At 47.4% G+C, this 26,537-nt stretch overlaps 1 protein-coding gene across 1 annotated transcript in view; it reads right to left on the reverse strand.

Moving 5' to 3' along the window:
- The window catches only part of DSTYK (dual serine/threonine and tyrosine protein kinase), a 1,161,378-nt gene that overhangs the window by 962,496 nt on the left and 172,345 nt on the right, over positions 1-26,537 (reverse strand). The window contains exon 3 of the mRNA XM_044076801.1: positions 12,434-13,136. Coding sequence (XP_043932736.1) covers positions 12,434-13,136 — 703 coding nt within the window. The remainder of the gene's footprint in view (positions 1-12,433; positions 13,137-26,537) is intronic.

Below are 26,537 nucleotides of genomic sequence, written 5' to 3' on the forward strand. Positions count from 1 at the left end.
AGTTATGGTAAGTACATAACTAAAAGATGTTATGTGATCCTATCTCGCCTACATTCTGTACTGATGGGACAGCGTCCCTAGCACCTGATTCCTGGGTGGCTCACTGGAAAACACTCCTGAGAACTGTGGAACCGAAGGAAGCTCGCCCCAGAGATGCCACATCCAATTTGTAATGAGAAATGAAGGTGTGAGGAGAAGACCAGGTAGCCGCAGCACAAATGTCACTAATGGCAAGCTTGGAATGAAAGGCTGTCGAAGTAGCCATAGCCCTTGTAGAATGAGCTTTCACAGTGGTTGTAAGCTCTCTATTAGAAAGAAGGTAAGTATGACTGATACAGTCTCTGATCCACTTGGCAATGGTGACCTTCGTGATGGCTTTGCCCAATTTATTGTCCGAAAAGGACACAACAACTGATCTGTTTTCCGTGTTTGGTGCGTCCTAAGTAGAAACGCAACTGCCTGTGAACATCCAATGAATGGAAGACGTATTCCGCTCTGAGTAGTTTGGGAAGAAAACTGGGAGTTCCAATGACTGTTGAAGACAAAAACTAGAACAAACTTTGGAAACAAAGGATGGATTAGGCCCGAGGGATACTCTAGCCTTGTGAAAAACCAGGTACGGTGGTTTGACACATAGGGCTTGAAGTTCCGAAACCCTTCTGGCTGATGTAATTGCCACCAAAAAAGCAGTCTTCCAAGAAAGAAATTTCAAGTCACAAGTTGCTGCCGGTTCGAAGGGGGAAGAGGTCAAAGCACCTAATACGAAATTAAGATCCCACGGTGGAGCGGGATGAGAAATCGGAGGTCGTAGCAGCCCAACACCTTTCATGAAGGCTTTACACAACTTATTGCTCAAAGGTGGGTCTATACTTTCATGAAAATTAGAAATAGCTGCCAATTGAACCTTGATGGTAGAGACTGAAGAACCTTGATTGAATAAAGAAGCTAAAAATTTCAAAACTTCTGACACCGGGGCAGTAATGGGATCTAATCCCCGGAGTTGGGCCCAAATTGCAAATCTTTTCCATTTGCTGTTGTACATTTTTTTAGTCGAATTCTTGTGGGCCGAGGACAAGATATGTATGACTTCCGAGTCCAAAATCTGGTTCCTGACTAAGGTTGGAAGTGGATGAGCCAAGCTGTTAACCTCAACAAGCGAAGGGACTGATGAAGCTGTCCCGACTGGTGGATCAAGAGGTCTAGAACCTGGTCCAGGTACCATGGACCGTCCAGTGCGTATTTCCGAAGAAAGGGCAGCCAGACTTGACGAGGCCAGTATGGAGCAACTAAAATCATCTTGCACTGCAAGTGAATCGCCTTCTGGATCACCCTGGGAAGAAGGGGAACCGGTGGAAAGGCGTACAGTAGGCCAGTGGGCCAAGCTTGGACTAGGGCGTCCTTGGGAAACCCCCCCGGAACTGGGGTGAGAAAAGAACTGTAGACATTTCGTGTTGAGAGGAGTTGCAAAGAGGTTGCAACAAGGAGTTCCCCATCTTATGAAGATCTGAGTTGCCACTGTCGTTCAGAGACCACTCGTGCGGGGAGAGAATAGTTCTGCTCAGTCTGTCGGCTATCACATTGGATCTCCCCGGAATGTGTGTTGCTACCAAGAAACGGTTGGTTGCAATCACCCAATCCTATACTTTCATGGCCTCTCTGCAAAGGGGGTAGGACCTGGTCCCTCCCTGCTTGTTCAGGTACCAGACTACTGACATGTTGTCGGACTGAACGGCAATCATGCCCTGGGGGAGGTAACTGTGTAGTGCTTGTAGCGATAGAAGCACCGCCCTCATTTCCAGTATGTTGATGTGGAGGGAACTCTCGTCTGGGTGCCACTTGCCTTGGACTGACCTGCCCAGGTAATGTCCCCCCCACCCCGTCTGGGAGGCGTCCGTAGTCAAAGTGGCCACTGGAGGTGGAGGAACGAAGGGTCGTCCCTGATCCAGGTTGGAGGAAAGAAGCCACCAACAGAGATCCTGTTTGCACATCTCCGTGATCATAATGAGGTGACAGAGGGAGATCCTGATACGACCACTGGACTGACAGGAGCCACTGGAGAATCCTCATATGCAATCTTGCTAAGGGAACTAGGAGAACGGTAGCAGACATGGAACCCAACAGTTGTAGGACCATCCTTGGCTGGGGCTCGGCGTTTGAGGAGCAATGCTCGGACTTGAGATTGTAATATTTCTATCCTCTCTGTAGGAAGATAGACCCGCATTTGCTTTGAGTCTATCTCTACTCCGATAAATCTATGTGCTGAGATGGCAGCAACACAGACTTTTCCCAATTGAAGGGGATTCTTAGGGAGTTGCCAAGAGATATAGTGGCTGCTAGGTTCTGTAAGAGTAGACGCCTGGAAGTGGCAGTTAGGAGCCAGTCATCTAGGTATGGAAACACCTGGAATCCTAGACTTCTCAGGTGAGCAGTCACCACCGCCAAACATTTGAACACCCTGGGGGCTGTGGTGAGACCAAAGGGCAGTGCGCAGAACTGGAAATGACAGTCTCCCAGGCTGAAGCGCAAGTGTCTCCTGGACACCTGACCTATCAGGATATAATAGGCATCCTTGAGATCTATGGAGCACATCCAAACACCTTCCTCCAGCAGCGGGAGAATGGATTGTAAGGTGACCATCCGGAACTTGGACTTCTTGACAGAACAGTTGAGTTTGCTGAGATCCAAGATGGGTCTCATGTCCCAGGTCTTTTTTGGCACCAAAAAGAATCTTGAGTAAAGTCCCTAATCCGGTCTGGTCTTCGGGGACCGGTTGGATGACTCCTTTTTGAAGCAGCTTTGAAATTTCGATGGCTGCGAGATCCCACTGACTGGGTGGTGGGTCCAGGATTTTCCGGGATGGTGGGGGGGCTGAGAAAAGGGGATGTTGTAACCTCCGGCAATGATTCGGAGCACCCATCGGTCCTGAGTGATATTCTCCCAGGCCTTTAGGTGCCTCGAAAAATGACCCCCCAACTGGCTCCGGAGCGGCACAGTCGGGCAATCCTTCAGGGATGCTGGAAGGTTGAGGAGCCACGAAAGGACTCTCGGTCTCCAGTGTTGCGGGGGCCTCTGCCACCTCTGGGACGGCATCTTCCTGAAAAATTTCCCCCTCCTCTGCCTCTAGAAGGGGGATCATCCTGCTGTGAGGGGCAAGTCTTCAGAGATTTGCGGAACCACATTTCCCCCCCTCTTCTAGCCTTGGGATAAGGCCGGAAGGGAGTGGAAAACAGTGCCCCTACGGCAGTCAAAGTCTTACCCTCTTGTTCATAGCGGGTCAAGGTGTCCTTTACCTTGGGTCCAAACAAGGAGGACCCATCAAAGGGAGCGTCGGCAAAGGAAGACTTGAAGGCCTCCGCAAAATGACACAGGCGGAGCCAGGCTTCTCTCCATAGAGCAACACCTGTACCCGCCGCTCTACTCGCCCCTTCGGCCGCATATGAAATGAGCCTCATGGACGAGTTCGATATTGATGATAGAGTAGCCAACTGAGAGCTAACCGTCTGGGCCAACTGCTCAGGTAGGTTACCAGAGAGAGTATCTGAAAGTTCTTTGACCAGATCCCTCTGAAGTCTGGTGAAGTGCGTAAGGTAATTCAGAGACCTTAAAGTAAAGGCTGCTGAAGTAAGGGTGCGCTTCCCGTACCGATCCATACTCCTGGACTCTTTATTAGAGGATGGATGAACGTTGAAGCCTCTGCCACATCTTGCTGGGTAGCAGATGCCACCACCAGGGCATCTGCGGCCACACCTTTAGATAAGAATTCCTTTTCAGGGGGGGCTGACAAATTTATTCGGGCGAGCTGGCACCGGTTCCACAGAATCCGGGTGCTCCCACGCCCCTCGAGAGATCAAATCCAGGAGCTCATCGAAGGGCGGAGACACCCAGGAGGTGGAAGGCTGAGCCCCAAAGGCCTTGAGGAATACCGACTCCTCAGCGGAAGGGGGTTTGGACTGCCAGTCGCCTCGTTGCTTGAGGATTTCTAAGATGTCTACAAAGGAGACATCATTCGAGGACGACTTGGGGGACCCCTCCGCATCATCGAGGTCGGTGTCCGAGGTGAGAGTCAGGCGAGTCGACGTGCTTCCTCTTACACTGTCTCTTCCTGGGAGGTTCCTCCGAAGCCTCGGAAGGACCCCCCAGGAAGGGAGGAATCCCCAATGGGGGTGACCTCAGGCCCCAGGGCTTCGCTGTCTTGAGACAGGGGACAACAAAGGAACAAGTCTCCGTGCCAAGGGAAGGTGCCGGAGAGATGGTGGAGGTAGCCAAGGAAGATTTGGCCAAAGCAGTCCTCATGGCCCTGAAGGCCAGACCCCCCCCCCCCCAGAGTCCTGGGAGGGTCCGACCCAGGAGGCCACAACAGTAGACGGCACTCCCGCAGCAGACGCACCGAGAGGGGGGCTCGGAACCGAAAGCATCAGACCCGAAGCGTCACCCCCCGGGGCCGACAGAGGAGGTCCGTGTACCGAACTCCGATCCGAAGGTCGGGGTTGGAGTAAGGGTCGGAGCCGACCCGAGAACCTCCACCGGCTCCACCAGCACCGACTCCAACGGTGCCGAGGCTGTTGGAGGAGGAACCAATACAACAGGGTGGACAATCGGCACTGGAGCAGAGACCAACTTTTGGAAAACTGGAGACTGGAACAGCCTTTGAAGCACCCTGTCTATATCCGAATCGGACATCCTCGAAGACCGAGAAGAGACCGATCGGGCCCGAGTTGACTTCTCCGCCGGTTCCGAAAGACTAGGGGACCGGCTCCAAATAGTCTCAAGCAATATCGGCGCCGAGGGAGATTCCACCAGCACAGTAATTTCCCTCTGAGCCGACGGGGACTTCAGCGCAGAGGTAGAAGAGTCTGAGCGAGCGATCTTTCTCTGCTCCGAAACCAATGGAGCCGAAGAGGGGGACCCGCCTCTCTATGCTTGAGCGCTCGGCTCTGAAGACAGAGGAGTCGAGGCTGGAGGCAGAGGCAGACCGTTCCGACCTCGGCTCCGAAGACCGTGGAGCCAACGGAGAAGCCTGCCTTGATTTCTTAGCTGTCGGCTCCGACGGACTGGTCGGAGCTGAAGACTACTTCCTGGAAGGAGAGGGGGAAGAAGATAAAGCCTCCTCAAAAGGGGTGATGAGCTCCTTCAATATCAATTTGTTTTTCCTCTCTTGGAGGACACGAGAAGAAAAAGCGTGACATACACTACACGACTCTTGAAGGTGTTTAGGACCTAGGCAATAAACACATAGCGAATGGTCATCCGTGATTGACATCTTGTACCCACACTTGGTACATTTTTTAAAACCCGAAGGCCTGTGCTCCTTCGACATCTCTACAAGGCGCACACAAAAAACAGAAGAAGAAAACTACTACAAAGGTACCAAATCCCTCTAACTTAAGCAGGATAGGCCCACAGGTAGAACTACAACACAGCTCTAGCAGAGCGCGAGGGCAAGGCCCCTCTAACTAAAACGGGACCTTGACGCTAGAAAAATATAAAAATTACTACACAAAAGTTAACACAAGGTATGACACACACTAGAAGTAGAGCGCAAGGAAACCCCTCACTAAATAAAGCGTGAACCTAGCGCTAACAAAATCTACACAAACTTTCACAAAAAAAACACAGAAACGACAAATAGCTGTTAAAACAGCTTTTGGGTGAAAAATTAGAAATTTTCTGACAGAAAATCAGTCAGTAAATAGTACTTAGCCCAGCCAAGTCGAGACCACGTCTATTGCTATGAAGCGGCAAACGAGATCTGGGGAAGTAGTGGTGGTGCATCCTGGGATATAGAGTAGCTCAGCCAATTAGAGACTTCGCTCTATAGTATAGCATGCCGAGTCGGAGCAGAGGATCGGCTCCGAACCCATCAGTACAGAATGTAGGCGAGATAGGATCACATAACATCTGACAGTTTAATGCCCTCATGGTTAAAGTGGCAGAGGTGTATACCTTCCCCCCCCCCCACCTTTCTAAAGCTCTGGAATCTCTCTCTGAAGGTAATGGATTTTTGGCAGTAGAGGCCTTAATTCCCTTGGGACCCTGTGAAATAGTTTCTGGGTCAGCAGCATGGCTTTTGTATAGGAATTGGTGTGAATCAGGAACCCAGTAATACCAGTCAGGTTTAACAGGAGCTGGAGGTAAAGAATCTGGGTTGAGGCTGGCTTCTGTGTACACATCTAATATATCCAAGACAGGAGGGATAGCCAGAGGCCTGTGCTGGGGAAGCAATAGAAAATCCCCAAGCCTTTTCTCACGGGGGGAGACAGAGGGAATGGACTCCTCAGCATCAGAGTCTTCAAAAGGGGAATATGAAAATTCCTGGTCCTCAGAATGTTCTGAGGTAATAGAGGCTTGATCTGAGGAAGGGTAGACTTCCTCCAGTCTGGGCCTTTTGACCGAGGGGGGGTTGCGAACCCCTGATAAGAGTAATCAAATCCTCAGCCATTTTGAGCATCTGTTTTTTAGGCATGGGGCCTTGAGACAGGCTCTGTAGGCCTTGCCTTTTAGTATTCATGGCTTCTTTAGATTTTGTGAAAGCCTTAATGGAAAAGGAGGAAGGCCTGAAGACACCTTGAGAGGTGGCAGGCCTGTCTAAACTCAGAGTTTCCCCGCCAAGAGTGGCGTCGGTATCTGTAGTCTGAGTGGGGGCAGAGGAGCCTGCGACCTCGGGCACAGAAGACACAGCTAAAGAAGAGTCATCGGTACTCAGGGGCTGCGTAAGCACCTCACTGAGAACCGGAGCACTGGTAGTCTGTTTTAGCGTGGTGTCGGTAGAAGCCGCGGACCTCGTGTCGGTCCTTATCTTTGCGTCTTTTACTTAAAATTGGAGTCTGAGTATCCGACAACATAATGTAATTAAATTTCTTACCAAAATAGTGTTGGGCGAACTCCGCCCGACGCCTAATAGTGCGTTTGTTGAATCTAGCACAAAAACGGCAGGCCAAGACGTCGTGGTCTGGGCCTAAGCAATATTTGCTTCCCACATGAAATGCAATTAATGTCTGACATCGGTCTGAAGCAAGAAAAGTTTCCCCAACGGGGTACTTAGCTTTCAAGAAGACTTCGGCTGAAATATTTTCGTAAATCTCAGGAGCTGGCCAACCGGCACTTGCGAACTGCTTCTGCTTCGGGCACCGTGCAGCAAGAAAGACTGAAGATGGCGTCGGCTGGTTCTTTTATACCCCTGCCGCACTGACGTCAGGGAAGAAGCGGCGACAACTGACGCCGAACCTAGACTTTGGAATTCGGCCGACCGAGGACCCGCCTGACGGCAGGATAACCCATCTGTTATGACTGCAGCTGTACGCACGATGAACATCAGACAGCGAGGGACGCTGTGGTCTGGACCTAAACAGATGACGCAGTAAGAATGAAAATCTCTGAGGTATTTGCTTTCCACAGGCAAGACAATTGTCAATTTTTTCTGACGTCTGTTAAAACAAGAAAAAAGGATCCCCAACGGGGTACTTACCTTTCTGAAGGCTTCATGTCTGAAACAAATTTCAGGAATCTGCCAACCAGCACTTGAACTGCTTCAGGCACCAAACAGCAAGAAAGACTGATGTAATGGTATCAGCTGCATGGTTTATACCCCCTGACAACCTTACGTCATAGAAGAAATGACAGCATCTGATGCAGAAATCACAAGATTCTGGCATTCAGGCCGGCTGAGAGCTACCTGCAGGCAGATAACCCAAATGTGATGACTGCAACAGTGAAACACGAAGAACATCTGCAAAGGTAGAGGTGAGTAGTAGTACCCAGGCTGACAGTGAGGCACCACTGTCAGAAGATGCCAGACTTCCTGTGGAAGGGGAGCTGGGAAGGGTTACAAGGAGAGAGTTGAGACAGGCTCAGCTCTGACCCTACAGTGCAAGGTCTAAGACAGGTAGCTAGGGAGGCACCTAATTCTCAAGGAAAGAGGGAATCTGTATACTGGGACAAGGGGTTACTATACAGAGTGTGGATCCCTGAGGGAGGGCTAGAAGGTGAGAGTACAGCAGTAGGTAGTGTCTAGAGCCTACCTCTGGCGGTTCTAGCCATAGCCCATAATATTCCCTTTGCAGGTCATATGGGCATAAAACGTACAAAGAGGCGTATTATGCAGAACTTCTATTGGTTTGGAATTTCCAGAGATGTAACAGGGTACTGCAGGACCTGTGAGCAGTGCCAAAAAGAAGGCAAGGCAGGAGAGACAAGGTGAGAGCTCCTTTGATGCCTTTGCCTGTGATTGAGGAGCCATTTCAGAGGGTAGCTATGGATATTGTGGGTCCTCAGAGTACCCCAAGTTCCACAGGGAAAAAGTATATCCTAGTGGTCGTGGATTATGCTACACGATACCCTGAGGCAGTGGCTTTGTCCTCAACTGAAGCAGAGAAGGTGGCAAATGCTTTGTTAAACATTTTCAGAGGGTAGGTTTCCCAGAAGAAACTGACAGACAGAGGTGCCAATTTCATGTCAGACCTGCTGGCTTGTCCGTGGAAGTCCTGTGGGGTGAAGCACACTAAGACCATCCTACCATACCCAGACTAATGGCCTTGTTGAGAGGTGAAACTCTACAATCAAGTCCATGTTACTGGCATTTGCACCTACAGTTTAAGAGTGAGTGAACAAATATTTGCCCCATCTGTTTGCTTACACAGGGATTCCACAGGAATGCACATGTTTTTCACCCTTTGAGTTGCTGCATGGGCATAGAGTGAGGGGACCTCTAGATTTGAGATGAGTGGGAAGGTGAGTGCGAGTCTCACAAGGAGTCTGTTGTGGCATAATTACTAAACCTCAGGACAAGGCCCATGGAACTCATGGGTTTGGCCCAAGAGCATCTGGCAGAAGCACAGAAACAGGTGTGGTATGACAGGAATGCTTGAGCTAGAGTATGCTGTGGAGCAGCAGGTAATGGTTCTCATTCCTGTCAGACACAAGCAGCTTGGAAGGGTCCCTACAAAGTGACAATAAAGGTAAGTGATGCTAACTACATGGTGGAACTGCTAGGCAGATGGCAGGGGCACAAATCGTACCATGTTAACATGATGAAACCTTACCATGATATGGAGGCCCTTGTGCTGAGCATTTGCAGTGGATTATAGGAGTCGTCTGAGGGAAATCTGAGGACTGATCTTCTCAGTGAGGCTCGGGCTGACACCTCAGTGGAAGGGGTAGCAATGTCCCAGCAACTCCTACCCAGGTTCGAGAAATCCGAGCAGTGTTGCAGGAATTTGGGGGCATGTTCACTGGGAAACCAGGGTGCACCCACCTAGTGCAGCACCAGGTAGACACAGGACCCCAAAGGCCTATTAGGCAGGCCCCTTATAGGGTGCCTGAGAGAGTCAGACAGATCCTGAGGGAGGAGGTACAGGAGATGTTGGAACTAGGGGTGATTCAAGAGTCCAACAGTCCCTGGGCCTCCCCAGTGGTGCTGGTGCCAAAGAAAGATGGCAGCACCAGGTTCAGTGCGGACAACAGGAAATTAGTCACACAGAGTCAGATGCTTACACCATGCCTAGGACAGATGAGGCCCTAGAGCAGCTGGGTGGGGCCAAGTATCTTGTAACCATTGGTCTTACCAAGGGTTACTGGCAGGTGCCCTTGACTCACAGTGCTAGAGAGAAGTCAGCCTTTGCGACTCCTTTAGGCTTGTAGGAGCTCACAAAGATGCCCTTTGGGGTGAAGAAAGCCCCAGTGACTTTCCAGAGGCTGATACATTATATCCCAATAGAAGCCGAAGGGTTTGCCCTTGCTTACCTAGATGATATTGCCATCTACAGCCATTCCTGGCCAGAGCACCTTTAGCATGTCAGGGAGGTCCTGGGCAGACTACAGAGGGCAGGGTTGACCATTAAACCGAACAAATGTCAAGTGAGTATGGCAGAGGTCTCGTACCTAGGACATAGAATTGGGAGTGGTAAGATGGTAAGCAGGTGAGGGCATTTATAGGGAAAGCAGAGTACTACAGAAAGCTTTGTCCCCCAGTTACAGGACCATAGCTGCTCCCCTCACAGACCTGACAAGGAAGAAGAGGCCAGATAAGGTAGTGTGGACCCCGGCATGTGAGCAGGCATTCCAGAAGCTTAAAGAAGCTTTGGGCGGACCCCCTGTGTTAGCCAGTCCAGATTACATCAAAGAGTTTGTTGTGCAGGTGGATGCTTCAAACCATGGTGGGGGGGGGCTGTACTTGGATTTCTTCAGATGGGGAAGAGCACCAATGGTTTATCTCAGTCGTAGGCTCCAACCCAGGGAGGAATGCTATGCAGCTGTAGAAAAGGAATGTCTAGCCATAGTGTGGGCATTGCAGAAACTTCAGCCTTATCTGTACGGAAGGAAATTCACTTATGACAAATCACAACCCCCTAAAATGGTTAAACAGAGCCAGCAAAATGCCAAGTTGCTAAGATGGAGCCTAGGGTTGCAAGCATATATGTCAGTGCAGCACCACAGTGGGAGTAGCAATGGCAATGCAGATGGGCTCTTAAGACAGGGAATGGGGTAGTTATACTCAAGATAGACCTCACCCTCTCAAGCAGTGTTTCTCAAGGGTCACTTGACAAACTAGCTTGAGTTCTCAGGGGGAGGAAATATGTGAAGATAGATGAAGGTTGCCAGCCTAGCCAGATAGCATTTTATACATAATTCTATCATTTGTAAATATAAATGTTGAAATACAGGCTAGTTTTCTTAAATGAAAGAATATGCTGTGAAATGAACTTCAAAAAAAATGTAACATTGCCCTCTGCTGTTAAGAAAGCTAAGGCAAGCATTTCATGTCTGTCCTTTGAAGTAACATTACTTCAGATTTGTCCTTTGAAGTTAGATTGAGTCATTCCATCTGGGCTAGTACATTCTTTGTATTGTTTTAACAGAGTTAGATTGCTAGATTTAAACATGCAAATGTATTTATATTGCTCTGGTTTCTGTCTAGGTATAAGAGAATGTAGATGCAGTTTGTTGGCCTGTGAATCGCAGGAAGGGTGAAGACTGATGTAATGTTTTATCAGAACTGCAATTTCAATTTAAACAGAGAACCAGAGCTTAAGCATTTTTGTCTTGATTATCCAACTCACAGCACTGTCTTGCTCATATGCAAATTATTAGACTTGTGTTTTCTTTTAGAAATAGCTAGGAACTAGAAAGATTAGACCAAGTGTTTTTCTATAATGTCAGAACTGTACTACTGAATGATTTTAAGTATTTCTGTGTGATCTCTGAACTCTTGACTAGCACTGTGTAGTAGAAAGTAATGTCTTGTGTTTATTTATTAAATATTTTAAAACCTTTTAACTGTGGCTGGTTTGTGTAGAGGTAAGTTAAGATCTAAGAGTACACTGCATGTATAAAGATCATGTACCAAGTCACTAATAAGCCTTGACTGTTTAGTCACACTTACCAACTGGATAATATTGCACAGTAATAATTGGACACCCTTTTAAGGGCCTTTGTATAGCTGATAATTAGCTGGGTGGTGGCAGGCGGTACTACAGTATAGTCTGGGTAATAGGGGCACAGCTGGAGAACCTGTGCCAGCCTTTCCCAGGAGTGAATGTGTGGTTGCATAAACTCCTCAAAGTGCGTGTGTCAGCTACGTGGGCAGGGACATGAAAGCACTGGATGGACAGAGGGTGCTGGAGATTTTAGCTTGCCCAGCTGGCTAAGATCTGGACCCTAGAGCTGTGCCAGTGGGGAGTCTTACTGGGGACCGGGGAGCGACCAGCCCCAGACTGACTGTGATCTCTGTGTGCTCTTAAGTGAAATTGCACTTTACTGTGTGTATTTGTTATCCTTTCCTCATATACGATACACCCTTCTCTGGTGTTAGTGGTGAGGACTGAGGCTCCTTGATTGCTTGGCCAGGGCACGGGCATCACACTGTTCTTCAGAGCAATCCTGAGGTCAGGCTAACACAATTTGACTAAAAAAGAGCAAACCATCAGCTGTTGCTGTATCACTCATATAGGCCATCACCTTTAATAAAATCACTTAATGCTGAACAGGCAGTGAGGGGGAAAAAAAAAATCAATAACTAGCATGAAACATTTATATAATTGAACATTACACAATGCATTTCTTTAGTCGTACACCCTTCCTTTCAATGACTTCAAAAGCAGACGCACTTACATCTGGGGAGAAGTTCCATACCAGTTACCCAATGCATTTTTTTTAATACTTCTCTACTCCAAAGTAGGTGTCAGGCATACATCAAAACACAGTAAACTGCAGGGTCACCCACTGCTAAAGGGATCCGTAGATGCTACAATTAACACTGCCAGAAGATTTGCACATGCTTGAGGTCCCTAGATTATGGGCAAGAGCAGTTTCTGCCATTGTCCGAGCCCCCCCAAGTTATCAGGCACATATCAAAATACTTGCCTGTCTAGCCTTTAAAACTTATTAATGACAAACTAATTGCTTGAACACATCTGGGTCATGCACCTATGAAATTTACCTTGAAATTCTAAATTTGCAGCATCGTCCAACAATTCTTCTTTCATGCTGCTAAGAGTATCAACAATCATCTCTTTCATCTCTTCTTGCTTACGGTTGGCAATACTCATGAGTGACAAAAAAAGCTCATTCTCCTTTTCACGTGTATATTCCAGTCGTTTAGGTGTTATCTGCAGGTCTCGCTGCATGTAGTAAGCCTGATTAATAAAGATTTCCAAGCAACGCCAGTGGACTTTATTCAATGCAGTGGCTATGCCCACAAGATGCATCTGCATCACCTGCCTAGCAAATGTACTCAGCTGACGGAACTTTTCAAACTGCTCCACAAGCATACTCGGTGCCTTGTTGTCCAAACCTGGAGCCCCACAGCTGCAGTAGTTGGAGTTCAAGAAACCCAGGTTTGCTAAATGGTAGAAAAGGTCAGACTTTTCTTGGTCAGTTCTAACTGATTTACAGACCTTAATGTCTATTTCTGAGCATACAGGTGGCACTTTAACAAAGAAAACTGGGGAATCTTTGTAGCGCATGTTCCGCAGCTCATTTTCCTCCAGTTCAGACAGCTTATCCTTGCTGATGGCATAAATTATTATAGGCAAGTAATGTTTTGTGTAGTCCTGTTTGGCGCAGTTTTGTTTTATGCAGTCCTCCAGCAGGCAGTCAGCAGACTGGATCTCTCGAGACGGGGCCACCACAATGTCTGCTTCCTAACAAGAAAATGAAAGTGTTACATTCGACAATTATCAAAAGTGCTATGAATATCCTTTGCAATATTTTGTCACACACAGTATCTGTTAACAGACTGACCCTTCATTTGCAATGCTGTCTACCAATTCGAAATCTCCATTTATACTGAAATGCTTACATTTAAGTTTATCCCAACAATTTCAGTTTATTTTATTTTACCAGAATTTTGAGATACTGCATCTTAAAAGTTATCTGGCACAAAGGTTACTTCCTTAAAAGCAGTGCAATATTTTGTCTACTAAAGCCTGACTACCAGAACACAATGGAGACTCAGTACGGAGAAGTTGCATCAATTCAGAGCATTTTTAATTGCATACAACTACTGCTAGGGACCTCTTCTGGCATGCGACTGGCCCATTTAGTACACGTACAGGAAGGACAGCAAAACCCATTAAAATTTCAATATCAGGATGAGTGCCCTAGAACTCACTCATTCCCTGATGCAGACAAAAGTTCAAGCCAATTTAATCACCAGATTGAACACTCCCATGTTAGGAAGCAGATTAGCCCATATTCAAAAGCAGGATCTCTCTCCTAAGTATGCACCCCTTCCTGCAGGCTTGCAGCTTCCGCATGTGGGTTTTGTTCTTGTACATGACAAGCATGCCCATCAAAAATTATCATTGGCACACATTCACAATGCTCTACATGCTTCCTGCAATCCTTCAACACTCATGGAGGGACCAACAGTGCAATGTAGTCTCTGACTACCTGGCTCCCCAACATGAAAATCTATTGTCAGACGCTCACTTCTTCACCTTCTCCACCCAAGCCCATCCAGACCCACTAAAACTTCTCATTAGGAATAAGACTTTCCTGAATAGGCCCAACTCTGATTTAATACTCCAGGTTAACTGGCATACGTTCAAGGTCAAAAATCTGGACATATGCATTCAAGCAGGGTACAGCAAAGAGCATGGGATTTTAGGATCTCTCCACTAGCAATTTCATAGATGTGCTTCAAAAGCTGAAATTTCTAAATTTAATTAGTTTGGTAAAGGACCATGCTGTTCCCAGCATGAACCCCCAATCAGTGCTGCCCCCTGAACAACCTGAAAATGAATACATACCTGTGCAGATAACCTAAAAAAATTCTTTAAGAGCATAAGGAGGTACATGTAATTACTGAAACTATTAAGAAGTTATTAAAACAGGAAGAGCGAGTCTCCTTGTGGGAGAAGAAAGGTGTATGCAGTTGAAGAGGGTCAAACAAGAGGTTAATGAGAATCATACAGGAAAAGTACAGTTGTGTACACTTACCATAAATGTAGATGTTAGAGTGTAATCACTGTTGCAGTCATTACATTTGGGTAGATTCCCAAAGCTAAGCTCTGGATTTAGAGAAAATTGGTAAGTGATTATGCTTGGTGAAAGTATGAACTGAACTCCAGGTAGCAGCTTCTAGAATATCCCCGGTAGGAACACCTCTGAGAAAGGCTGCTGAAGTAGAAGCAGCCCTGGTGGAATGAGATCTGATCCCCTGGGGGATAGGTTTTCCATGGTGCTTATAACAGAAATGAATACTATGGCTTATCCATTTAGAAATTGTTTGCTTGGAAATGGCCTTCCCCTCTGCCCCTGCAGCAAATGCTACCAGCAGTTCAGATTTTCTTCGAGATTTAGTCCTGTCCAAGTGGAATCTAAGTTGTCTGTGTACATCCAATGAATGCAGAATCCGCTCTCCCTTGTTCTGTGGATTGGGAAAGAAAGTTGGCAAATGAATGGACTGATTAAGAACCACACTGGATACCACCTTGGGCATGAATGATAGATTGGTCCTGAGTGACACCCTGTCTACATGAAAGATGATGAAAGACTCCACTGCCATAAGGACCTGTAATTCAGATATCCTTCTAGCTGAAGTGATTGGTAAAAGGAAGGCTGTTTTCCAGAAAATAAATTTTAAGTCTGCAGTTGCAGCTGGCTCGAAAGGAGGTAGAGTGAGTTTATCCAATACAAAGTTAAGGTCCCAGGGCAGGGGTCGGAGCTCTCCTGGGTGGTCTCAAGTTTTTGGCCCCTCAGATACTGCTTTAGAAGGGGGGGGTCTGTGTTGTAATGAGTTGAAATGGCTGAAATGGATTTTTATGGAAGAAAAAGACAGGCCCTTGTGAAACATCTCAGTTAAGTACTGCAAAATCTGAGGTAAATTGGGCACTGCTGTGCTCAAACCTTGAGATTGACTCCAGGCACAGAATTCATTTGTCAGCATAAGATGACATTCATCACAGGTTTGCTGAGGGATGCCAAGGGTGAATTTAAGTGATTAGCCAAGCTGCAAGATTCAATGCTTGGAGCTGAGGGTGCAGAATTTGGTTCTCCTGCTGAGACGGTAAGTAAGGTGTCTGAGGCAGGTGCCACGGAGACATGTGTGACACACTGTGCAGGAGTGTGTTGGTGAAGCCAGTCTGGAGCAATCAAAATAATTTTTGGTTTGTCCTGTGACTTTTAGTAGAACGTTGGAGAGCAAAGGCAGAGGGGAAAGGCATAGACCGATAGATTTTCCCAGCTAAAGGACAAAGCATCCACTTTCCAGGCTTTTTTGTGATGCGTTCTTGTGCAAAATTTGTCCAACTGGTAGTTCTGGGGTGAAGCAAAAAGATCTAGGTCTAGGCTCCCCCATTTGAGTGTCAACTTGTTGAAAATCCGTGGTTCCAGTTACCATTAGTGAGGGTCGATGAGATTTCTGCTTAGGTTTGTCTGCTAGAACATTCTGCTTTCCTGGTAGGAATTGAGTTTGTAGTTGTACTTGGTAGCTCAACGCCATGTTCCACAAAGCCATGGCTAGTCTGCAGAGGGGGCAGGAATGTGTACCCCCCTGCTTATGTACCACATAACTGTGATGCTGTCCGTCTTTATCAGTAATTGTCATGGATGAAGGTAGTCCTTGAAGACTGTCAGTGCATTCTGTACAATTAGCATTTATTTTTGATTGATATGAAGGTACATTTGATTTGGGCTCCATCTGCCCTGAATGCACTTCCCTACCAGATGAGCCCCCATGCATAGTCTGATGAGTCTGTAGTTAGGGTTTTGGTGGCAGGGGGTGGTGTGAATGGCAGTCCCTTGTTTTGGTGGCAGGCCTCTGCCCACCATAAGAACTCTAGGGGCAGGCAAGGTATGATAAGAATCATTGTTTCCAGGCTGTGACAATGTTGACTCCATAAACTAAGTACCACTGAAGTTCTCGTATGCAGTCTTGCAAATGGAATTAGAAGAATGCATGAGGCCATGAACCCCAAGGCCTGCAGTATTTGCCATGCAGATAGCAGGGTTTTTGTGGCCACCTGTTTGAAAGTCACCAAATGAATTTGCTTTTCTGGAGTAAGGAAAGCAATCTGGACAGTTGTATTCAAGCTTGCACCCAGGAATGTAATTTTTTGAGAGGGTACCAGTTGAGATTTCTTTTCGTTTATGCTGTACCCTAGACAGGTAAGAAATTGAAGTTATGTCCTTACCATAACGTTCCATGTGGAGTGTTCATCTCGCCTTTGTTCTTACACCTGGGTTCGGAGCTGATCCTCTGCTCCGTGTCGGCCGCTTGCAAGCTCTGCATCGAGAAGAAGCTCGAGGCAACCTAATACTCACAATCCCCCTCTGCCTTTACCTCAGATCTAGTTTGCAAGCAAACCAGCAGTCAGACAGAGAACACACTCATGCCAATCTTTACATAGACGCAAAGAGAAAAAAAAAAAAATATATATATATATATATATATATATATATATATATATATATATATATATATATACATATATATATATATATATACACACACACACACACACACACATATATATATATATATATATATATATATATATATATATATATATATACATATATATATATACACACACACACACACACAAACACACACGTACATCATATATACAACAACTGCAATTGCAGAAGCAGAATAACCCAGACCAGGCACCAAACTGAACGTTCTTCCTTAGGGTGGGAGGGTGGGAATGTAAGAAAGGCGAGATGAACACTCCACATGGAACGTTATGGTAAGGACATAACTTCTATATGTGAGAGTGTTCGATCTTGCCGTTTGTTCTTACACCTGGGTAGCGTCCCTAGCTCCATGTTCCTGAGCACAGTGGAACCAAAGGTTGCCCTGTCCCTAGAAACCTTGTCTACCTTGTAATGAGAAATGAATGTATGCGGTTTAGACCAAGTAGCAGCCGCACAAATAGCGTCTAATGGTAGGCGAGCTGCATGAGCCAGGGATGTAGACACATCTTGTAGAATGTCCTTTGGGTTTGACAGATATGTTTATGATTCTTCAAATCAAGATTTAAGTAATACAATCAGTTAACCATTTGGAAAGAGTTCTTTTAGTAACCGCTGCACCTTTCCTACTATCAGCAAAGGCTACAAAGAGTTGCAGATTTTCTGTGATCCTTTGTTCTATCCAAGTAAAATCTAAGTTGTCTGTGAACATCCAACTTGTGTAACATATACTCCATTTTGTTGGAGTGATTTTTGAAAAAGGTGGGTAATTCAATGGAATGATTAATGTTATTAATAGAGCAAACTTTGGGGAGAAAGGATGGATTAGTGCGAAGAGATACTCTGTCAGAGTGAAAGATTAAATAAGGGTGTTTAATGGAAAGAGCCTGAAGCTCAGATACTCGCCTAGCAGATGTAATGGCTACCAAGAAGAGGGTCTTCCACGACAAATACTTCAATGGACAAGAGGAGGCTGGTTCAAAAGGGGGTAATTAGAAGTTATGTACCTACCATAACGTTCCATGTTAGTTGTCTTCTCTCGCCTTCTTTCTTGCTGGATGGGTTCGGAGCCGACTCGGCACTTTCTTAGCTCGAGAACTCCTTTTACCAGCTCGAGGCAACCCTATATCCCATGATGCAAGCGGGACTACCTCAGATCTCGTTTGGTAGCTAACATACCCTGCTAAAGAGAAACCTAGAACAACTAGGAAACAACAACTCCTAAACAATGACTCTCCTACTTAAGAGTTAGGAGAGAACATCCTGAGAAGAGGAGACTTTTCAAGATCTGTCCAGGCCAGGGGGTCGGAGGGAGGGACGCAAGAAAGAAGGCGAGAGAAGACAACTAACATGGAACGTTATGGTAGGTACATAACTTCTAAATGTTAAGTTGTCAATCTCGCCTTCATTCTTGCTGGATGGGACCCGTCCTAGCACCTGTATCCCGGTGGCTCAATGGAACAGACTCTTGAGAACTGTGGAACCAAAACTGGCCCTATCTCTGGAGGCCAAATCCAATTTGTAATGAGACACAAAGGTATGAGGTGTGGCCCAAGTAGCTGCTGCACAAATAGTATCAATGGGTAGTCTATCCTGAAAAGCTACAGAAGTGGATAGACTCCTGGTCGAATGTGCTTTTGGCTTAGAAGATAGTTGTTTGCCTCTAAGAGAGTACACATAGGAAATGGTGGAAGTCAACCACCTGGATAAAGTCACTTTAGAAACTGGAAGACCTAACCTGTTTTCTGCATAGGAGACAAACTTTTAGTTATGTACTCACCATAACTTCAGATGTTAGGGATCCATCTCGCCTACATTCTGACTGATGGGTTCGGAGCCGATCCTCGGTTCGACTCGCACGCTTATGCCAAAGAGCGAAGTCTCTTATTGGCTGAGCTTACTATATCCCAGGATGCACCACTACCAGTCCCCCAGATCTAGTTTGTCCGCATACATGCACACATGCACGCCCTGCTTATATAACATCGTCAGATGAAACAAGATAAACAGTAGAACTCAAAACCGTTCAATCTCTTCTGACCTCCAAGGCAGGGGAAGGAGAGGGTATTAGAATGTAGGCGAGATGGATCCCAAACATCTGAAGTTATGGTGAGTACATAACTAAAAGATGTTATGTGATCCTATCTCGCCTACATTCTGACTGATGGGACAGCGCCCCTAGCACCTGAATCCTGGGTGGCTCACTGGAAAACACTCCTGAGTACCGTGGAACCAAATCATGCTCGCCCTTTAGATGCCACATCCAATTTGTAGTGGGAAATGAAAGTGTGCGGATTGGACCAAGTAGCCGCAGCACAAATCTCCGATATAGCGAGCTTGGAATGAAAAGCTATAGAAGTAGCCATAGCTCTGGTAGAATGAGCTTTGATAGATGTTGAAAGTTGCTTATTCAAGAATAAGCCTGAGTTATGCAATCTCTGATCCATTTGGAGATAGTAGCTTTTGTGATGGTTCACCCAATTTATTATCTGAGAAGGACACAAACAACTGGTCTGACTTACGGTTGCTGAGTCCTGTCTAAATAAAAGCGTAATTGCCTGTGAACATCCAATTTATGGAGAGTGTATTCTGCTTCATTGGAGAATTTTGGGAAGAAAACTGGTAGCTCTAGAGATTGTTGGAGACAGAAACTAGAACAGACCTTTGGGACAAAGGATGGATTAGGCCTAAGTGATACTCTATCCTTGTGGAAAATCAAGTACGGTGGTTTAATAGACAGGGCTTGAAGCTCTGAAACTCTTCTTGCAGAAGTAATTGCAACTAAAAAGGCAGTTTTCCAAGACAGGTATTTTAACTCACATGTAGCAGCCGGTTCGAAGGGGAAGATGTTAATGCGAAGCACCAAATCAAGATCCCACGGAGGCAGGATGAAAACTGGGGGTCTTAACAGGCCGCACCTTTAATGAAAGTTTTGCATAGTCTGCTGCTCATTAATGGAGGATCCATGGATTCGTGGAATTTAGAGATAGCCGCTAGTTGGACTTTAATAGTAGAGACAGAAGATCCTTGATTAAACAGGGATGATAAGAATTTCAAAACCTCTGGGATAGGAGCAGTGATAGGGTCTAAGCCCTTGAGTTGAGCCCAGATAGCAAACCTCTTCCACTTACTGAGGTACAATTTGTTAGTGGCGGGTTTGTGGGTCAAGATAAAATGTGAACAACTTCCGGTCTAGTGTGTGACTTCTAACTAAAGTCGGAAGTGGAGGAGCCAAGCTGTCAATTTCAAAGATCGAAGGGACTGATGCTGATGTCCCGACTGATGAATTAGCAGGTCCGAATTAGGTCTAAAGTCCACGGATCGTCCACCGCATGCTTCTTCAGGTAAGGAAACCATACCTGACGAGGCCAGTATGGGGCAATCAGTATCATTACGGACCCCAATTGAGAAGCTTTTTGAATGACTTTGGAGAGAAGTGGAATCGGAGGAAAGGCATAAAGTAGCCCTGTTGGCCAAGGTTGTGCTAGAGCATCCATAGCTGGTACTCCTGATGTGGGATCAGTGAGAAGAACCTTTGGCACTTGGTGTTCAGTGGAGTTGCAAATAGGTCGCAGCACGGCGTCCCCCATCTCCTGAAAACCTGAGCTGCTACTGCTTGGTTTAGAGACCACTCGTGAGGAGAGAGAATTGTCCTGCTCAATTTGTCTGCCAATATATTTGATTTTCCCGGAATGTGGGTCGCTACCAAGAAGCGGTTGGTAGCTACAGCCCATTCCCACACTCTCATGGCCTCTCTGCAAAGGGGGTAAGATCTGGTCCCTCCTTGTTTGTTCAGATACCAGACCACCGACATGTTGTCTGTGTGGATGGCGATGATGCCCTGAGGAAGGAACTTGTGTAAGGCCTGTAGGGATAGAAGTACAGCCCTCATCTCCAACACATTGATGTGGAGAAGAGCTTCGTCTGGAAGCCAGGAGCCCTGAACTAGCCTGCCCAGACAATGCCCCCCCCACCCTATCGGAGGCATCTGTCGTCAGGGTAACTACTGGAGAGGGAATAACAAAGGGGCTTCCTTGATTTAGATTGGATGTCTGAAGCCACCAGCGCAGGTCCCGTTTGCATGTTTCCGTAATCATGATATGATGGAGGGGAAGATCCTGAAAGGACCATTGAGTTGACAATAGCCACTGAAGAATCCTCATGTGCAATCTTGCCAGAGGAACTAAAAGAACCGTGGCCGACATTGAGCCTAAAACTTGTAGAACCATCCTGGCTGGGGCTTTGGATCTCGAGATCAGAGCTTGAACTTGGCCCTGTAAAGTTTGGATCCTTTCGGCAGGAAGAAAGACGCGCATCAATCTTGAGTCTATCTCTGCTCCTATGAACCTTATGCGTTGAGAGGGCAGCAAGACAGACTTTGACCAATTGAATGTAATCCCCAGGGTAATACCCAGGGAGATGGTGGCTTTCAGGTTGTCCATTAGTAGATGCCTGGTGGTGGCAGTCAGGAGCCAGTCGTCCAGATAGGGAAACACTTGGAATCCAAGACTTCTCAGGTGAGCCGTCACTACTGCCAAACACTTGAACACCCTGGGGGCTGTGGTGAGACCAAAGGGCAGAGCGCAAAATTGGTAATGACTGACTCCCAGGCTGAAGCGCAGATACCTCCTGGACGCCTGATGTATCGGTATGTGATAATAGGAGTCCTTGAGGTCTATGGAGCACATCCAAACATCCTTCTCCAACAATGGGAGAATGGATTGTAACGTGACCATTCGAATTTGGATTTCGCGGACGGATTGGTTCAGTCTGCTGAGATCCAATATTGGTCTCAGGTCCCCTGTCTTTTGGCACTAAAAGAACCTGGAGTAATTTCCTGATCCGATCTGGTCTGTGGGGACCGGTTGGATGACTCCTTTTCTAGCAGCTTTAAAGCTTCTGCGGCTGCCATTTCCCTTTGACTGGGTGGTGGGTCCGGGATTCTTTTGGACGGTGGGGGAGTATGTGAATGGGATGGTGTAACCTCCGGCAATGATCCAAGCACCCATCTGTCCTGAGTGATTGACTCCCAGGCTTTTAGGTGCTTGGCAAAGCGACACCCGACTGGCTCGAGCAGCACAGCCGGGCAATCCCTCATGACGTGTGGGAGGCTGAAGAGCCACGAAAGGACTCATGGTCTCCAGAATTGCGGGGCACTCTGCCGCCTCTGGGACGGCGCTCCCTGAAAAATTTCCCGTCCTCTGCCTCTGGAAGGGGAATCTTCCTGCTGTTGGGAGAAAAACTTGCGAGATTTGCGGAACCACATTTTCCCTCCTTTAGCCTTGGGGTAAGGCCGAAAGGGAGTGGAATAATGGGCACCTACGGCAGATAAAGTTTTTCCCTCTTGCTCACAGCGGTAAGGGTGTCTTTAACCTTGGGTCCAAACAATGAGGACCCATCAAAGGGAGCGCGGCGAAGGAAGACTTGAAGGCCTCCGAACTGACACAAGCGGAGCCAGGCTTGTCTCTGAGAGCCACGCCTGTACCTGCCGCTTACCCGCCCCGGCCGCATAGGAAATGAGCCTCATGGACGAGTTAGAAATTGACGTAAGGATAGCCAACTGAGAGCTAACCGACTGGGCTAGCTGCTCAGGTAGGTTACCCGCGAGGGAATCTGACAACTCCTTGACCAAATCCCTCTGAAGCCTGGTAAAATGTGCCAAATAGTTCAGAGACCTTAAAGTAAAGGCCGCTGAAGTCAGGGTGCGCCCGCACCTGTACATACCCCTAGACTCCTTATTAGGAGGATGGACGGACGTTGAAGCCTCTGCCACGTCCTGTTGTGTAGCAGATGCCACCACCATGGCATCTACAGCCACGCCTTTAGTGAGGAACTCCTTCTCAGGGGGAGCAGACAAAAATTTATTTGGATGAGAAGGGACTGGTTCCACGGTATCTGGGTGTTCCCACGCCCTTCGACAAACCAAATCCAGAAGCTCGAAGGGCGGAGACACCCAGGAGGCGGAGGGCTGAGCCCCAAAGGCCTTGAGGAGCACTGACTCGTCAGCAGAGGGGGGTTTGGATATCCAGCCGCCTCGTTGTTTGAGGATCTCTAAGATGTCTGCAAATGAGACATCATCCGAGGACGACTTCGGGGACCCCTCTGCATCATCCAGATCAGTGTCTGATGTAATAGACTTGGGGGAGTCCATGTGCTTCCTCTTGCACAATCTCTTCCTTGGGGGTTCCTCCGAAGACAACTCCGAAGAACCCTCAGGAGGAGGGGAACCCTCACTGGGAGTAACCTCAGGCCTCGGGGCGCAACTGACTACGGACAGGGGAAATGACAAAGACTCAGTCACCACGCCCAGGAAGGTGCCGGTAAAGCCGAGAGATGGCCAAGAGGACTTGGCCAAGGCACTCCTCATGGCTCTGAAAGCCAGACCCCAGAATCCTGGGAGTGTCCGTCCCGAGCCGTGATAGCGACGGAAGTCCCGCAGCCGAAGCACCGAGGGGAGGCTCGAACCAAAGCATAGGTCCCAAACATCACCCCGGTCCAGCTGAAGAAGTCCACGCATCAAACTCGGACCCGGCCGGGTTGGAGTAAGGGTCGGAGCCGACCCTGAGATCTCCACCGGCTCCAACAGCACCTGCTCCGACAGAGCCGAAGCAGTCGGAGGAGGAATGGCAATGGGTGGGCCAGGTCATCGGCTCCGAAGCCAACTGGGTCGGAACCGAAACAAATTTTGGAAGACTGGGGACTGGAACAGTCTTTGGAGCACCCTGTCTATATCAGAATCTGACATCCTCAAGACCGAGAGGAAACAGAACGGGTTCGAGGCCTCTCCAACGGCCCCAAAGGACTAGGGGACCGGCTCCGGCGACTCGATGAGTATCGGCGAGGGAATACACAAACCAGATTCCATCGGTGCCGAGGTGGACTTCGCGCCGAGAGGAGGTGTCTGAGCGGGCAACCTTTGTCGGCTCCGAGCAGTGGAGCCGACGAAGGTGACCCGCCTCGATGCCCCAGCCATCGGCTCCAAAGCCAGAGGAGTCGACTGGTGGCATCGAGGCAGACCGTTCACCTCGGCTCCGAAGTCCTTGGAGCCGAAGGAGAGGCCTGCCTTTGTTTCTTAGCGGTCGGATCCGACGGACTGGTCGGAACCGACGCCCTTTTCTTTTTGGCCGGAGAAGGAGAGGATGCCAAAGCTTCTTCGAAAGAAGGTTTAATTAATCCCTTAAGAATTAATTTATTTTTCCTCTCCTGGAGGACCCTTGAGGAAAAAGCGTGACATACGCTACATGATTCCTGTAAATGTTTTGCCCCTAAGCAACACACACAGAGCGAGTGATCGTCCGTGATGGACATTTTGAAACTACATTTTACACATTTTTTAAAGCCCGAAGGCCTAGGATTCTGAGACATTATGGAGAATTTCCGTAAACTGACTGGAAGAAATACAATTACTGGTGACACACCTAACAGTTATCACTCGCAAATGACAGGGGACTTTGAAAACCCTGTAATACTCAGGCTTATTCTGAGTTAGTCAAAACACAGTACAAACTCTGTAAATTTCTCTCTGCTTGTCCTTCTTTAAAGAAAGAAAAATATCAGTAATATAAGGGATCCGTAACAGAACCGAAGTCACCTACAAATAAAAAGACCGGGAAAGGCCTTTCCACACAAGAGGTACTCCTCACACTCACAACACAAGAATTCACCAAGTGAATTTCGTCAAACGCACTCTAAACACAAGAATAGCTGTTAAAACAGCTTTTTGTTGAGAATAAAGAAATTCCTGACAGAAAAACTAGTGAAAATAATCACTACTTAGCTCAGCCAGCTCGAGACCACGTCTTCACTTGTTAGCGGCAAACGAGATCTGGGGGACTGGTAGTGGTGCATCCTGGGATATAGTAAGCTCAGCCAATAAGAGACTTCGCTCTTTGGCATAAGCGTGCCGAGTCGGAGCCGAGGGATCGGCTCCGAACCCATCAGTCAGAATGTAGGCGAGATAGGATCACATAACATCAATTGGTCTGATTTTCTAATTTGTTTAGTCCTATGCAAGTAGTACCTGAGCTGACGATGGACATCCAAAAAATGCAGCTTCTGTTCAGCTCTATCAGAATAGTTAGGGAAAAATACTGGTAGATCTATAGATTGGTTGATATTGGTTTGAGATACAACCTTGGGAAGAAAGGAAGGGTTAGTTCTTAACGAAACCCTATCCTTATGAAAAACCAGATAAGGTGAACGAATACAGAGGGCCTGAATCTCAGAAACTCTTCTTGCAGAAGTAACAGCCAGTAAAAATATAGTTTTCCACGTCAACAACTTCAAAGAACATGTAGCAGACGGCTCGAAAGGAGGTAGAATCAGGGATGCCAACATTAAGTTTAGATCCCATTGCAGAGGAGGATGTTTCACGGGCGGTTTGAGGAGAAAAACTCCTCTTAAAAAGGCCTTGCATAATCTATGAGACATGATGTTATTGTCATGCAAGCCAACATGATACTTGGAAATAGCAGCCAGTTGTACTTTGACTGTAGATGACGAGGATCCTGAATGAAAAACCTCCGCCAGGAAATCTAAAACAGAATGTACGGGAGCAGTAAAAGGATCAATATTTCTAGCGTTTGCCCAAATTGAAAAACGTCGCCACTTGCTAGCATAAATAGTTCTAGTGGACGACTTCAAAGAAGACACTAAAATGTCTCTGAGTCAGAAATCATTGGTAGCCTGGCTAGGGAAGGAAGTGGAGCAACCAAGCAGTGAGGTTGAGAGAATGAATGGCCCGGTGCTGCTGACCCGACTGGTGGATCAAAAGATCCAGAACTGGGTCCAGATGCCAGGGCTGCACCAGAAGATGACGATGCAGAGACGGAAACCAAATTTGTCGAGGCCAATATGGAGCAATGAGGATCAATTTGGCTCTCAAAACGGTGGCTTTCTGAATGACTTGTGGTATCAATGGAAAGGGAGGAAAAGCATAAAGAAGTCCCCGAGGCCAATCCTGGGTTAGAGAGTCTCAAGGGTTGGCCTGGAAGGGGAAATAGTGTGAAGTAATCTGGGCACTTGCTGTTTTGAGGGGTAGCGAAAAGATCGCAACAAGGAGTGCCCCACTTCTGAAAAATCTGATCCACTACAGATTGATTGAGAGACCACTCGTGAGGCATCAGAATAGATCTGCTTAGCCTGTCCGCCAATAGGTTGGACCTGCCGGGATGTGCTGCTATCAGAAACCGCTGAGAAGAGATCGCCCATTGCCAAAGTCTGAGAGCTTCTCGACATAACGGATAGGACCTAGTTCCGCCCTGTTTGTTGATGTACCAGACCACGGACATGTTGTCCGTTTGTACTGCAATAGTCCCCGTGGGAAGAAAGTTGTCGAGGGCTTGCAACATTAAAAGCACTGCTCTCATCTCCAGGACATTTATGTGCAGATGGTATTCTATGGGTTGCCACGTCCCGTGGACCATCCTGCCCTGATAATGCCCCCCCACCCGATCAGAGAGGCATCCGTGGTGACTGTGGCAACTGGAGGAGGGGGAATAAAGGGTCGGCCCTGATGAAGAAGAGGGGAAGATATCCACCATTGTAGATGAGCCCTGCACGACTGTTACTAAGATTTCGTGTCTCATCGGAAGATTGTGGTACGACCACTGCGTGAATAACAT

Source organism: Protopterus annectens, chromosome 7.part0 (genome assembly GCF_019279795.1).
Source record: "Protopterus annectens isolate FY-2018-M chromosome 7.part0, PAN1.0, whole genome shotgun sequence".
Taxonomy (NCBI): domain Eukaryota; kingdom Metazoa; phylum Chordata; order Ceratodontiformes; family Protopteridae; genus Protopterus; species Protopterus annectens.